This window comes from Schistocerca americana, chromosome 5 (genome assembly GCF_021461395.2).
Source record: "Schistocerca americana isolate TAMUIC-IGC-003095 chromosome 5, iqSchAmer2.1, whole genome shotgun sequence".
NCBI lineage: Eukaryota > Metazoa > Arthropoda > Insecta > Orthoptera > Acrididae > Schistocerca > Schistocerca americana.
This window is the reverse complement of record NC_060123.1, coordinates 160,006,877-160,023,816: the sequence shown is the minus strand read 5'-3', so window position 1 is coordinate 160,023,816 and position 16,940 is coordinate 160,006,877. Positions and strand designations below refer to the sequence as shown.

Genomic DNA, 16,940 nt, shown 5'->3' with positions numbered 1-16,940 from the left:
TGGCGAATGCCCGGTGAACGTCACCTGCCAGCATGAGTAGTGCCAACAGTAAAATTCAGAGGCAGAAGTATTATGATGTGCTCGAGTTTTTCATGCAGGGGGCTTGACCCCTTGTTATTTTGCATTACACTATCACAGCACGGGCCTATATTGATGTTTTAGGCATCTTCTTGCTTCCCATTGTTGAAGAGCATTTCAGGGATGGCAATTGCATCTTTCAACACAATGGAGCACCTGTTCATAATGCACAGCCTATGGTGGAATGGTTACATGGCAATAATGTCCCTGTAATGGACTGGCCTGCACAGAGTCCTGACCTGAATCCTACAGAACACCTTTGGGATGTTTTGGAACACTGACTTCGTGCCAGGCCCCACCGACCAACATCGATACCTCTCCTGAGTGAAATACTCCATGAAGAACAGGCTGCCATTCCCAAAGAAACATTCCAACATTTGACTGAACATATGCCTATGAGAGTGGGAGCTGTCATCAAGGCTAAGGGTGGGCCAACACCATATTGAATTCCAGTGTTACCGATGGTGGGCGCCACGAACTTTTAAGTAATTTTCAGCCAGGTGTCCGGATACTTTTGACCACGTAGTGTATATATTAAGTCTTAACAAAGAAGTAAAATAACATGAAAGACTTACCTAGGCTAAATGCTCCTGATTTAACATTGATTGTTACCATAGGAATCAGCACCAACACCACAAGGTTGACCACATGTATGAACATCCCAAAAGCATTTGGAATAATTTCCTTCAAAAAAATAAATTACCATAATTATTTACTGCAGATTACATAAGTTATATTTTTATGCCTTCTAAATTTATAGAGTAGTACCTTAATGCTTTATGTATTACTTAGTTCTGGATTGTGAACATGAACATCTGAAAAATCAGCAATTGTCCCTAATGGTGAACACGGGGAAAATCCAACATTTAAGGACAGAGTATTTTCTTTTTTTTTTTTTTTTTTTTTAGTGATGTCAGCTGTTTTTAAACTTAACAGTAGGTCAGTTTGTAACCAATTAGCGTTTTTAATTAGTTTTCCTCAATAAGATGCACCATCCCAGAAATGAGCCTCACAAATAACCTACAAAACTGATCCTGTTTTTCTCTTCCATGGTACACACAACTAACAGTACCTTCCATTTAGGCAATAAATGGGACTCATCATGCCCATTCTGTATTGCAAAAAAAAAAAAAAAAGAAAACACAAAGTGAGTAATATTCAGTACAGAAAACTAAATGTCAACTAATTTGCAAAGTCTCAAAGTCTAACATGATAACAAAACATAATAATTCACAAAGCTTGTATTTTTCCAGTGTTGCAGTGAGGTTCTCAAAGGTAGATGCAACAGCAGCTAAAATAATGCAGTCTGCAAGATGTACATGTCACCCACCAGATCAAGACATCAGACAGTATCATTAACAGTCATCAGGCCTGAATGAAGTGACTGTTGTTAAAGAATCACTAATTTGTCCAAAAGTTTCTGTAACTTGATTAAAAATTAGTCACCATCTGAAGTACTTCAGAAGAGCAAAGAAAAGTAACAATGGAGATATAAAATACAGGCCAATAACAAGTTAAGTCAGTTAAAAAAAGAAAAAATTCTAATTTAATGAAACCTTCACAATGAGCAACAGCTTGATTAACAAAGTGACATTTGTATGCAACCAACAAATACTGAGTTCATATTCCTTTCACTTTATGAACATTTTTAGATTACTGTCATATGCATGTATGAAGTATCTTTTACGATGCAGCACAGTGCGTAGTGTTTTTGAAACTTTGCAGCGTTAAGGCAGTTATCTGAACTGGAACTCAAACTGAGACCTTTGTGTTTTGTGAGCAATATTCTTGCTGACTAAGCTATCTAGCCACCCATCATTACCCTATCTTCAGCATCAAGTAAATTAGTACACTTATCATTCATTCCAAAATCTACAGAAGCTCTCCTGTGTACATTACTCATTTAAGGAGGAAGAATTTTAAATAAAACACCTATCCATCCAAACACATTAACCTTCACTATCTGATCAGAAGTATTTGGACAGCCATTGGCAAACAATGTGGGGTGTGTCCACCCTACCCCTGTATGACAACCTGAATTCTACTGAGGAATGTCAGTCACGTGTCCAGGTCTGGAGGAATGGCAGCAATTTCTTACTCATGATCCAAAACCAGAGAAGGTAGTGTTGTTTGACGCTGGGATCAATACCACAGTCAGTATTCAAAGACACCCCAAAAGAGTGTTCCACTGGATACAGGTCAAGACTCTGGGATGGCCAGATCATTTCAGTAATGTTGTTGTCCACAAACCACTGCCTTACAGATGCTGCTTTATGACAGGGTGCATTGTCATCCTGATACAATCTCTCATGTCCTAGCTGTCTCCTAACTGTTTTCTTACTGTACATAGTACACAGTGATGTAAAATATGTTCATATTCTTTAGCATTTAGCATTCTTTTAAGAGCAATAAGAATACCACACACTAACAATGAAGAAAACACACATACTGTAACATTATCTTGCCCGTACTTCACTGTTGGCACTATTTATGTAGGCAGGTAATGTTCTCCAGACAGCCAACAAACCTAAGCCCTTCCATCACACTGCCAGAACACACACTATTATTTATCATTAGAATTCACTTATTTAAAGCCATCCACTGTCCAGCAGCATCACTCCTTACAAACCCGAAGCGTTACTGTTTTTTTTTTTTGCAACTTTTTACAATCACCCTCAGCTATGCTATGTGACCTGTCTGCAAGTACAGCTCAAGAGAGCAACAATGTGATATCAGTTTGGCTAAAGATATGCCTTCCACAGTTTCAGAAGGAAGATCAGCGTAGCCTCAACCCATGGACTAGGGAAGTGTATCTTGATTTGCTTATGGCAACTATCACAAGCATTTCAAAAGCAATTATGTTACTGGTTTCAGGCAGCCAGTGATCATCACTAGACTATTTAAAAGCTCATGCTGCAACCAGTGACATAAGGTTACCACTGCACTGTCATAAATATATATAATGTTTTTGTGATTGTTATAAAGAAATGGAAGAAGATAATTGTTCAGTACCATTTTCAATAGAAAGACAACTTTTATGTCTCAGTGATGTGTTATAAGATGGTGAAATGGTAACAGTGGATTTTAAAAAATTGCTGTGCCCACCGTCGATGGGCTACAGTAGGAAATGATTTCCTTGAATTCAAATACTGCAAGCTTTTTGGACATAAGTTTGTTAAGTACTATGGGCACTTCTCTAAATTTGTGGATGTATTGATATTTTTATGTATTTGGTATTATATTGTGAACCAAGCAGACGATCAGACAGTAAGATTTTGAATGGATAAACAACAGGGTTACACAACCAAAGGAAATCAAAACACAGTCATGAACTGGAAGTTTGAAAGAATGAATGGCAATGAGACCCATCTGTCAGGAGAGAGGTTGTCTGTTGTAAATTAGTTTCGAGATTGTGAGAGCCATGGTTCTGGATGACCAAACTTTTGCACTAAAATTGTGCTTTGGAAGTTTTGACAAATAGTACAATTTGCAATTTATATCACAGTCAAAGTTTGTCATCCATAATGGATATACTGAAAATAGTACAATGCCTACAGTTAAGAAGTGGCCAAACGAAGTAAAAGCCTGTGTAAATTCAGTACCACTGGAACAATACTGTTACCAAACAAATAAGTGTTATGATAAAAAGATAGTGTGTCAGTAGCACCAACTAAATGCCACTACAAACAGGCACTGGCTTGTAAGCAGTCATTGTCTAATGAAGTGTTAGTATGAACAGCAAGTAACTGTACTATGAATATCCTATTGAAAACTGCTTACATTTTCTAAGGTATTAATCTCAAATTATCCAATGTACAGTGTGAAATTACACCTTACTGTAAAACAAGAAAATACCACACTAAAAGGGTGAATTTTCTAGCGTGATAAAATATCAGAACTTAGCTAAACATGAAGAGGAGCCATCTTAAGATGATTAAAGAGCTCCACTTCAATACATACCATATTGTGAAGCACTATTGCTCCAATAAATAAACTGCGCAGTTTAACTTAACACCACATGAAAAAGTAAAAAATGAGTGTTACCAATACCTGACAGAAGATCAGCAAATATTATATACTTAATCAGAGGTAATGAACAAAATTATAACCACTTCTTAAGATCCATAGCTTTGTGACTCTTCCACTTTTGCACCATAAGAGGAAAAGATATGCAAAGGAAACAAAAATTAGTTTTGTTGACTTTGAGCTAATCCGAGATTATGAAATTCAAACAAAATAAGGAAGTATGAGATATAAAACTGATTACGATATGTTTAAGCCATTCCGAACTCTAGACCTGGAGAAATTAAAGTTATGAGAAAGGATTCAACATCTGTAATTCACTGATAACCTATCTTAATTCCAGATTACAAATGGCAAAGTGCTATTTGTAATTTATAGACTAACGAGGGAAGCTCAAAATGAAATAATAGACTGCAAATTTCTCTGAAGAAATAAAAGGAAAGATGAACAAAGCATTTATTAACTTTATTAGTACTGTCTGCATATTTTTGTGGCTTATCCTTCACGATACTTATTTACTGATATTGCCCGGCAGCCAGCAATATTTATTTTCATATAGTCAATCTCTTGAGATTCAGCACACACACATGATCACAGCAAAACTTGCATTTCTTTTAAATGTGTGTGCTAGCCCGGCTCCATTTGTTTTTTTCTTAACCCATAGTAACTAGAAGCCCATCTACTGTTATATTTATAAATATTTTTGCTGCAAAGTTACACTAAAAATGCAATCAAAATTGCAGAATATACTTACAACAGAAAGTGACTTCTCTACCAAAAGGCAGACAACAACAGGTACAACAGAATCTAAACAGAAGAAACATAAATGACTAATTACATCAACAAAGCATCACTTAATTAAGTGTAACTCTTAAATTTAATATTGGGAAATTTTTATTAAAATAGGAAGCTTAACATAATTATCTTACTAGTCACTAGGGTGAACATTTACTTTTTGCTATTACATATGCATAACAACAGAAGTCAGTTCCAAATTAACTGAAAAATAAGGTGGAGTTGGAAGAAGATTTATTTACTCAGTTGGAATGTTTTTAGTAAGTGATCAACAAATGTAAAACAGGAAATTAAAATCTCTAAAAATAAAAATCTTAATTTGAAGTATGTCTTACTAGCCTGTTTAGAAAATTAAGTTTGAAAACTTTATTTAGTCTACGTTGAATCATCTTAAGCTTCCGATGTGTTGACAATGGAAATTTTACAGTAAGTATCTCTTTCAGTTTTGATTTATGATAGTTAAGCAAGCCACTGAAGTGCATGGCAGAGGGGTACATCCCACTGTACCACCTATTAAAGCTTCCCCTATCTATCACAAATTATAGTTAGCAGAGTGGCTGATTCAGTTGCAAATTTCCACTTTTTTTGAATGCCACTGAAACTAATATCTGTTTCATTCTTCTTTTCAGCAGTGCAAAGAAAAACTGGGGCAGTACTTCTTGGTTTTCCTGTGTGAAAGGACATTTGAAAATGGAATAAAACTTTCCTGCTTTTGCTTTGCTACCCTCAATTTTAGTTCCTGTCTTGTCCATGAGTGACTGGACACCACTTTGATCAGTAACCAGTATGTTGGGCAGTATCTGCAAATGTCAAAATGAAGAAAGTGTAAGCAAATGAGTTACACCCATCGCATGGGCATACTCCACCTTGAGCTAGGTTGAAGTCTAGTAAGAGCTTTTTATAGTTGGCACTAAATACATCATCCAAGAAAGCTAGAGAAAGACTGGGCAGGTAAAAGATGTCATCTTCAAGCAGAGGTAGAGACAGCACACTGCTTGCCATGTGGACTACTTGGACTGTAACACATTGACACTGCGGCAACATTATGCAGAACGAGTGCTCACAGAAGAGATTTGCAGAATGACTGATGCAAACCCCACCGTGTCATGATTTAGACACACAAATCCAGCTTTGTGGCTTCCACTGGTCGAGATCATTTTTTATAGTCTGGAATTTCGGCAGATGCTACCAAGTTTGCACTGGCAGTAAGGCAAGTAGATCACCAATGCACTACGGAAGTGCAAGATATAATTACCGCATGACCAGAGGCTAATTTCTATTACTGGCTTAAAGCAGAATTGATTTGGTGAGTTTCAGCATTGCAGGAAGAGTGAATCTGTAAAGTCCTCACTTGGGAAGATATTGGAAATAAGGCATTCACAATATTTGTGGCACCTAAGAAGCAAAGTATTCAATTCATCTGTTAACAATATACATTGTATGGATGTAGTCCACTACAATATAATTTCTTATATTTAATTTGTTACAAAAACTTGGATAATAAATATAAATATTTCATATCAGTATACATAAATAATACTTTTCCATATTCAGATATACTTCAATGTTATAAAAACTATGTGTTAGTAAAAATTGTTTAAGATCTACCTTGAATTTATGAAATTCTTTAATTTTCTTTACTGTAAAAGGCAATGCACTAAAAAAGTATTTTGGGTTGGTAGTTTACACTTTTTCGGTAAAGTGCTCCTTTGTGGATGTGTGTGTGTGTGTGTGTGTGTGTGTGTGAAAAATTATCTCTGTTCCATGTTTAATGGTTATGAACCAATTATTTAATGTCGATAATTCCTGGTGTGTTTTAAGAAAGCAGACACATTCATAGATGTATAAGCTAGGAGTAGTCATTTTAAATTCTTTAAATATTTTCCTGCATGATACACTACAGGGAACCTCTTTCATTATTCTAATAAACCTTTTTTTGACATTTGAAAGCTTGTTTTGCCTTACCTGTATTTCCCCAAAAGATCACACCATATCTAAGCAAACTGTTCATATAAGCATAATAGGCACACAGCAATGACACAGTGTTGCAACATTCCCAAAGCTTTCTTAGCACATAGCATCATTTGCCTAGTTCTTTACTCAAAACTTCTAGACGCTTTTCCCATCTCAAGTGCTCATCCACCCATATACCTAGGAATTTTGTGTTTGGAGCTTGTGCAATAACAGTTTCCTAACTCAGCTTTTACTCTTCTTCTAGCTTTACTTTCAATACTACTGAAATTCATCAATACTGTTTTATCCTTATTTATGATCAAAGCATTATCACTAAACCATTTTCCTGTCCATTTACTGTTCTAGAGACACTCTGCTGTAGGTTATCCTCAGTGTATCCTTTTATAAAAATGCTAGTGTTGTCAGCAAACATCACCATTTCTGAAAATGTCAGATGCTTTGGCAAATCGTTTATGTACACCAATAACAACAGAGGGCATAACACAGAACCCTGGGGCACTCCATAGCTAGGTTTTTGAAGTCTAAAAGTTACTCTTTACCTTAATGACATATTTGTACTTTCTGTTGTCTGTCAGATAGACAAGACTTTAGCCCTTTGAAGGCAAGTCCCCAGACCCCATAAAATTCTAATTTCGCAAGCAGTAAGTCATGGCTGATTAGATCAAACATTTTAGATAAATTTAAAAATATCCCACAGCTTCGTTCTTGTCCAAGGCATTTAGGACCATTTTCATGAATTGGAAGACTGCCATTTCTGTGGATCTGTTCTTTCTAAACCCATTTTGAGCATTAGTCAGTATTTTATTTTTATTCAGAAAGTCAGCTAACCTTTCATACATTACTCTTTCAATTAGACATGGGAACCATTCTGGACATCATATTATATACAATATGGAGCAGTCATTTGTCACAGCCCATTAAGGAAATTATAGCATCACAGTCTGACATACCTTTGGATGTAATAGCGGAGTTGGCAGAAAAGATCCAAGATGCTATGATACTGGCTAATGTCACCGCAATCACTGCGCAGTGCGCTAGTGTGATGCGATGTGTTTCAAGTGTAGATTACGATGCTTTGGCAGCCAAGCTAGATTTATTGATGAAGCAGTTCAGTGAACGTAGCTCGACAATCTGAGCAATGACAGAAGCCTGAATCGATACTCCAACACTTGCACAGCAGGTCACTGATGACTTTTTCAACAACCAAACCTGAGCAGCAAGATATCTGGTGGCACCACCAGAAATTTGGTGAGCAGGTGCACACATGCATAACCCCCTACAGTTACCCAAAAGGCAATGGCGTTCAGAATAGGTGCCTCCTCTGATTTCCAGTCAGTGTGAGTGTTTGTTAGAGATCAGTGGTCAGAAATATTTAATAGGCTCTAGATTCAATTTGTCCATTTAACTATGGACTATGTTGCACAGAAAGCAACCACCCACATTATTCTCCCTGAATACAGAATACAACTCTGTCATGACAATGTACAATGCTCTGTGTTTGTGACTAGACCTGGATTCATGACGACCCTAACCTACAATCAGAACAGACTACTTCAGTCATTATAATCTACTGCTGGACATGAAATACTCACGTCTACATGACAACACCACCACAGGCTTAAAAGTGTAAGGATTTTGATAAAATTCAGCTGTTGATACTGCCAAAGTAATACAGATAGTGGACGGTGAGTAAGTGGAGCTGCTGAAGGGATTTCCAGCTCTGATACAACCACGTGGAGCTCCTAAGCTAGTAAGGCATGACACTGTCCACTACATGGAGACAACCGATGGTCCCTCATGTCTCACAGGCCACAACATTTGGCTTCAGATCATCTTAAAATTGTGAAAGCAGAATTTGACAGTATGATTCATGAAGGTGTAATGTGGCCTTCCAACAGCTGCTGGTCCTTGTCACTACATTTGGTCCCAAAAAAAGAATGGTGCATGGTGGCCTTGTGGTAACTACAGAGCCCTGAATGCCTGAACAATACAAGACAGATACCCAGTACCATTGTTACTGGAAGATAACTATATGTTGAGTGGTGCACTTATTTTTAGCACCCTGGACTGTGCAAAAGCATACTCACAGATCTCTGTAGCCAACTGATACATTCCCAAGACAGCAATAATCATTCCGTTTGGCCTATTAGAAAGCAGATTTATTACATTTGGACTTTGAAATGCTGCTCAAACCTGGCAATGCTTCATTGACTCATTGCTAAAACGCACAACTTTTGCTACTGTTTAACCTGGATGATATTTTAGTTTTTTGTCATTGGCAAAGCAAAGTCGGCAGCAATTAACAGAAGTGTTTCAGCAGTTGGAACACTATGGAATTGTCCTGAACTCTGTCAAATTTGTCTTTGGCCAGCCCCAACTGGATTTTTTGGGGCATAAGATAACAGCAGCAGGACCACTACCACTGCCTTATAAGTGAAAGGCATCTTATAGATTTCATGCCCAAATACAACTGAGGAATTGCATTGACTCCTTGGTACATCAAATTTTTTATCGCCATCCTGTGCCACACACTGTAGAGTTACAGAAACCATTAACTGCAGTGCTCACTGGCCCAAAGAACAAGGGTAACCCACCTATAACATGGACTGATAGTATTTTTGTGGCATTTCATGTGGTCAAACAGAGCATTGAAGATGCCGCACTACTGACGCACCCTGAGCCTGCTGCACCTTTGACACTAGTGGTCGACACTAGTCAGATGGCAATCAGTGCAATGTTGGAATAACAAAGTAGTGACACACGCAACCACTCATTTTTCTGAAACAACCTATCAACTTCACAAAAACTGGAGCACCTATGACAGAGAACTTCTGGCCATATATGAGTTTGTTGTCAGTAACCATAATGCCTTAATAAATGAGAATATACTAAGTGATACAGACATCTGTACCCTAAAAATCGTAGGCTCATCTATGGAATATTTCCATTGTCAGTAAAGAGATTGGTGTGTGCTTTACTTCATCTTCGTACACACAGAGTTTCTGGCAATGAAGATATGACACCACCACCACCACCACCACCACCACATATGCTATAATTTTTCTTCTTGAATGTGGCAGTTCACTTTTTCAGCACACCATGAACATTGTTTACGTATTAAACTTCGAAATTTGAGCTCTAAGTACAAAATGGAAACAGAATGAGGAAAGTTAGTACATAAAATGAAATGTCATCTGGATAGGGCCTCCCATCATGTCGACGGGTCACCTGGTACAAGATTTTTAGTTGACACCATTGAGGCGACTTTTGTGTTGTTGAGGATGATACAATATACACTCCTGGAAATTGAAATAAGAACACCGTGAATTCATTGTCCCAGGAAGGGGAAACTTTATTGACACATTCCTGGGGTCAGATACATCACATGATCACACTGACAGAACCACAGGCACATAGACACAGGCAACAGAGCATGCACAATGTCGGCACTAGTACAGTGCATATCCACCTTTCGCAGCAATGCAGGCTGCTATTCTCCCATGGAGACGATCGTAGAGATGCTGGATGTAGTCCTGTGGAACGGCTTGCCATGCCATTTCCACCTGGCGCCTCAGTTGGACCAGCGTTCGTGCTGGACGTGGAGACCGCGTGAGACGACGCTTCATCCAGTCCCAAACATGCTCAATGGGGGACAGATCCGGAGATCTTGCTGGCCAGGGTAGTTGACTTACACCTTCTAGAGCACGTTGGGTGGCACGGGATACATGCGGACGTGCATTGTCCTGTTGGAACAGCAAGTTCCCTTGCCGGTCTAGGAATGGTAGAACGATGGGTTCGATGACGGTTTGGATGTACCGTGCACTATTCAGTGTCCCCTCGACGATCACCAGTGGTGTACGGCCAGTGTAGGAGATCGCTCCCCACACCATGATGCCGGGTGTTGGCCCTGTGTGCCTCGGTCGTACGCAGTCCTGATTGTGGCGCTTACCTGCACGGCGCCTAACACGCATACGACCATCATTGGCACCAAGGCAGAAGCGACTCATCGCTGAAGACGACACGTCTCCATTCGTCCCTCCATTCACGCCTGTCGCGACACCACTGGAGGCGGGCTGCACAATGTTGGGGCGTGAGCGGAAGACGGCCTAACGGTGTGCGGGACCGTAGCCCAGCTTCATGGAGACGGTTGCGAATGGTCCTCGCCGATACCCCAGGAGCAACAGTGTCCCTAATTTGCTGGGAAGTGGCGGTGCGGTCCCCTACGGCACTGCGTAGGATCCTACGTTCTTGGCGTGCATCCGTGCGTCGCTGCGGTCCGGTCCCAGGTCGACGGGCACGTGCACCTTCCGCCGACCACTGGCAACAACATCGATGTACTGTGGAGACCTCACGCCCCACGTGTTGAGCAATTCGACGGTACGTCCACCCGGCCTCCCGCATGCCCACTATACGCCCTCGCTCAAAGTCCGTGAACTGCACATACGGTTCACGTCCACGCTGTCGCGACATGCTACCAGTGTTAAAGACTGCGATGGAGCTCCGTATGCCACGGCAAACTGGCTGACACTGACGGCGGCGGTGCACAAATGCTGCGCAGCTAGCGCCATTCGACGGCCAACACCGCGTTTCCTGGTGTGTCCGCTGTGCCGTGCGTGTGATCATTGCTTGTACAGCCCTCTCGCAGTGTCCGGAGCAAGTATGGTGGGTCTGACACACCGGTGTCAATGTGTTCTTTTTTCCATTTCCAGGAGTGTATAATGACAACACAACACCCAGTCTCCATGCATAGAAAATTCCCGACCCAGCCGGGAATCCAACTCTGTCCCATTGCAAGGCATTCTGCCACACTGACCACTTAGTTATCAAGGTGGACAGATAGTAGATGAAGCTGTATGTGGGCCTTCTTACTAAAATTTCACAATGCTCAAGACTGACATCAATATTTGCTTTCCTCTACTATTCATTAATATTGCTTCCTAACTGATTTGTTTCGTTGGTCACCAAGTGTTTTTTTTTTCTTTTTACCAGGAATCATGAAATTATTCATGAAAGATGATTATTATAATTATAACAACTTACACATCAAGAGCACAACAGATGGATGGTCTGCTGTCCCCTCTTGTTGTCCACTAAGGAATATTATCCACTGTCTCGGGTCAACGCGTATTCCATATCTGAAGAGAGAAAGAGAAGAACAAGAAACTTTTCATACATGTTGTTTATGTTCCATATAATACAATCACTTATTCTGATGCTTAATGAAAGTGAGCAAAATATTAAAAAAATGTAATGCACATTACCTTTAAAGTGAAGTTCCAGCAATCTTATGGAAGTAAAGGGTGCATAAAATGTAGACCTTTTCTTCTGATAATTTAGTTCATAGTTACCAGAATCAACATAAAACCAGCACAAACAACAGTATACAAGCCAATGTCACAAGCAGAAAATGAAGATTTAGATAAAGTATATAATGTTATTGAACAGGCAATTCAGTATGTGAAGGAAGATGAAAATTTAATAGTCACAAATGACTGTAATGCAGTAGTAGGGTAAGAACTAGTAAAAAGAGTTACAAGAGAATTTAGACTGTAGTAAGAATGAAAGAAGAGAAGAGTAATTGAATTCTGCAATACATTTAAGCTAGTAATAGCAAATACACTATTCATAAATCAGAAAGGAGATGGTATAATTGGAAAATAGCCAGCAACATGGTATAATTCCAACAGGATTACATCAAGGTTGGATGGAGTCTGAATTCAAATGTTGAACTGTGGGGCATACCCAGCGGCAGATACATACTCAAATTACAATTTAATAGTGATGAAGAGAGGCTGGAGTATAAGAGAACTGTCTGCAAGAACCAATGTGGAAAGAAGTGGTGTGCTGAAATACCAAGAGATAATGATAGGCATTTGGAGTTCTCTAAGGCTATAGATACTGCAATAATGACCAATACAGTTCAGTGGAAGAGGAATGGACATATCTAAAAAAGGCCAATCACAAAATCTGGACAAACATAGGAACTAGGCAAGCACCTGCTAAGAAACTTTTTGTAATACTGAAACTGATTAATGAAAGAAGGAAACACAAATATTCAGGGAAAGACAAGGATACAGCAATATAAATAAAACTAAAATGGAGTAAATATGAAGTGCAAGGAAGGGAAACGTGAAGAAATAAAAAAAATTTTCATATGAAGGTGTTAGCATGAGAAAAGTGAACACATTCAGTGAAATCAAAAGCATGGGGGACAATATTAAGTATGGAGTGGGAATTCCACTAGAAGAGAAAGCAGATACCTGGAAAAATTACATTGAGGGCCTTTACAAGGATGAGGAATGATGATGTGATGAAAGAAGAAATGGGAGTTGATATGCAAGACACAGGGTCACAAGTATTGAAGTCAGAATTCAACACAGATTAGGAAGACTTGGGATCAAATGAAGCGGACGTGATAGATAATATTCCTTTGGAATTTCTAAAATGAATGGGGGAAATCCCAACCAAACTAGTTTGGCTCTAAGAAAAGTAAAAGCACACAAGAGGCAGTTCTGACTCTGCAGTTCATACTGGAAGCAAGATTTAAGAAAAATCAACACACTTTCAAAAGATTTTTTAATGTAAAAAAATTTATTTAGAATGTGGCGTAGAGCGCCATAAAAATCGATATTTGTTCTGTGCGTAAGTGTGCTATCTTTGAGGAGGGGGGCTTTGGAGAGCATGTTGGACACTAACGGCAGTTAGCCTCCGGACTTGTATCTGTGTAGACGCTAAGTGTGAATAAATCTGTATATGAGAGAATTCTAGTTGTCTACCTACAACTATACCATATTCCCTCACTGGTGACCCCGTTTTTGTGTAATACGCGTCCGAGTTACCGCCTGAAGGTTATTTACGCGCCTACCGCATCGGGTTTCTCCGCGATCACGAGGGCCTTTGTTCAGCTCCAGACAATGGCCTTCCAGCATTCACCGCCGCCCGGATTCCAGCAACATCTCTCCAGCACTCCTGCCGTCATAGTGGACATGCCGCAAGAATCTTCGGAATCCTTCAGCCAGAACATGCAGTGGAATTCATAGAGTGCCGCCAGTTTCTTCCAACCGCCAACGGTCGTGGACTCTGGCTTTGTTAGCCTGGACCTTCCCATGTGTTCTCCACAGAGTGTTGGTCGGAACATTTCTACTCCTGTGTCAAACACACAATTCAATACAGTTCGTGGCGTCGAGCGAGGTTTTGCTACTTTGGAAAATCCAGTAGTAAATTCAAACTCGAATCTGTTCCCACCACACGTGTGTCCTTCAGCACCGGCTAGTCAACAGGTGTTCAATGCTCGCCAAACAGCAAGTATCACACCGAGTGTGCATCCTAGTGGACGTGTGTGGGATCCTTGTGTTGCTTCTAATCAGGTCAACAATTCTGTGCTGGATAGTAATTACTCCGACATCTACAACCAGCCCCACCACTCACGGTCGAGTGAATACTGTGTGCATAACGGACATTCACCGGCGTACTTAAGCACTTGTGGCTTCTCTCCTAGCTACCACGTCAATGAGAATGCACATTTTGACTACGACCCTCACACCGTTCGAGCGTCCGTCGCTTCTCAGCGACTCGGCGACAGGTCTCCGTCCCAGCTGTGGTGGTGCATCCATCTTCTCGTCGATGAGCAAGTTATGCCTGATGACACGCTCGCAGAAATCTGGACTGAAAAGCTGCCTTTGCCTGTCCAGACTGCAATCTCTGCGTATGAAGATAGGCCAGTAAATGAACGTTTACGCGCCGCCGACAGAGCATACTCCGCCAGGCAACGTGAGCTCCGTGCACTGCATTCTGGATGTGACTGCACTAAGACGCTTTCTGACGCCACACCCTTGTCTGGTGCTGCTGATAAGTTTTTTAAACTAGCCGCCCTGCCTGCACCCTCAACTCCTCGCAATGACAGTGCATCGGCCTCTGTGGAAGACTCTGGGGCACATACTCCGTCACCTAGCAACTACCCACAAGGGCACAGGCCCACCCAGCCTTACTGTTTCTTCCATGCGAGATTCGGGGAGCAAGCTCGCAAACGCCAGTCACCGTGTTCTTACCCAAACTCCAACCGCAGGTAGGCTACGGTGCCACCTCCTGCGATGTAAACAACGGGCACCATCCCACGTTGCACTCCGTTTCGGACAATAACAGTAAGTGTGGTCGAGTCTATGTTTGCGATTTATGATCAGGTGTATGTTTTCTGGTAGACACTGGCACAGATGTATCTTTGCTGCCGGTTCCCCTAGCAACCAATAAAGTGCAACCACACAAAACAGTACTTCGTGCAGTGAACTTGTCTACCCTACAGTGTTCGGGTTCCACTTTGTATACAGTGAAACTTTCGCCCGAGTGCAAGCTGGAGTGGATGTTTCTAGTTTGTTTGTTTGTGGTTTTAGGGCGCAAAACTTCTATGGTCATTAGCGCCCAGCCCGTGACGTAGAAAACAGGAAAAAAACGAAATTTAAAATCAGCAGCAATGGGAACAAAGTCATAAAATTTGAGAAACTAAAGGCAGAAGGAATGCTTAAAAATCCACTATAGAAAGGGGTTGGTTGTCCCCAAAAAAAGCTTCAAATGACTGACGTCATTTCACTGTCACTAATAAACTGTAGAACGCGGTCAGCTGAGCGCGTGTCATCTGCTAAAATCGACGATAGATCAGGCGATAGCTGTAGACGGGAGCGTAACGGATTGAAATAGGGGCATTCAATTAAAAGGTGTCTGACCGTCCACAGCTGAGAGCAGTGGGGACAGAGTGGGGGAGGATCACCGCTTAAAAGATGTCGATGACTAAAAAGACAGTGCCCTATCCGGAGTCTAGCTAAAATTACCTCCTCCCGACGACGCGTTCGGGAGGAAGAGGTCCAAGCGCAAGGAAGGGCTTTCACTTCCCGCAATTTATTATGGGGAAGTGTTGACCAATGCGCATGCCATAAATGAGCAACTTGGCGACATAAACCGCTCCGTAGATCGGTAAACGGAAGAGACTGAATAGCTGGCCGAGGAAGAGAGACTGCAGCCTTGGCCGCTATATCGGCCACCTCATTCCCACAGATACCAGCGTGTCCCGGGAGCCAGAGGAACGCCACTGAGACACCCCCCAGGTGGAGCAAGCGCAGACAGTCCTGAATCCGGTGGACCAGAGGGTGCACAGGGTAAAGAGCTTGGAGACTTAGGAGAGAGCTGAGAGAATCCGAGCAGATTACGTACTGTATCCGCTGATGGCGGCGGATGTAGTGGACAGCCTGGAGAACAGCGTAAAGCTCCGCAGTATAAACCGAACACTGGTCGGGAAGCCGAAAGTGATTTGGGGTGTCGCCAACAATATAGGCACTCCCTACACCTAACGATGTTTTCGAGCCGTCGGTGTAAATAAATTTGGCTTCCGTCATTTGTGCACATAGAGCAGCAAATGCCCGACGGTAAACAAGTGTAGGGGTACCATCCTTGGGAAATTGACATAGGTCTCTGAGCAAGTCGATCCAGGGACGGAGCCAAGGCGGTGCTGTACCCCAAGTTGTCAAGAAGGTTTTAGGAAAGCGGAAGGAAAGAGAATGGAGCAGTTCACGGAAGCGGACTCCCGGGGGTAGTAGGGAGGAGGAGTGGCCTGCATACCCGACATCAAAGGAGGCGTCGAAAAAAAGGTCATGGGCTGGATTAGCAGGCATGGAAGACAGATGGCTAGCATAACGACTCAGAAGGACTGCCCGCCGATTGGACAGCGGAGGTTCAGCAGTCTCAGCATAAAGGCTTTCCACAGGGCTGGTGTAAAAAGCTCCAGACACTAAACGTAATCCACGGTGGTGGATAGAGTCGACACGCCGAAGAATAGACGGCCGAGCAGAGGAGTAGACTATGCTTCCATAATCCAATTTCGAGCGCACTAAGGCGCGATAGAGGCGGAGAAGGACAACTCGGTCCGCTCCCCAGGAGGTACCATTCAGAACACGGAGGGTGTTAAGGGAACGTAGACAGCGAGCCGAAAGATAGGAAACGTGGGAGGACCAGCACAGTTTTCTGTCAAACATAAGACCCAAGAATTTAGCGACGTCGGAAAACGGAAGGTTGACAGGACCTAG

General features: G+C 41.5%; 1 protein-coding gene across 1 annotated transcript in view; it reads right to left on the bottom strand.

The window, feature by feature from the left end:
- The window catches only part of LOC124615682 (diacylglycerol O-acyltransferase 1), a 153,724-nt gene that overhangs the window by 51,036 nt on the left and 85,748 nt on the right, over positions 1-16,940 (bottom strand). The window contains exons 3-5 of the mRNA XM_047143712.1: positions 11,911-12,005; positions 4,856-4,908; positions 654-762 (exon numbers count right to left, since the gene is read on the bottom strand). Of these exons, the coding sequence (XP_046999668.1) occupies positions 654-762; positions 4,856-4,908; positions 11,911-12,005 (257 nt within the window). The remainder of the gene's footprint in view (positions 1-653; positions 763-4,855; positions 4,909-11,910; positions 12,006-16,940) is intronic.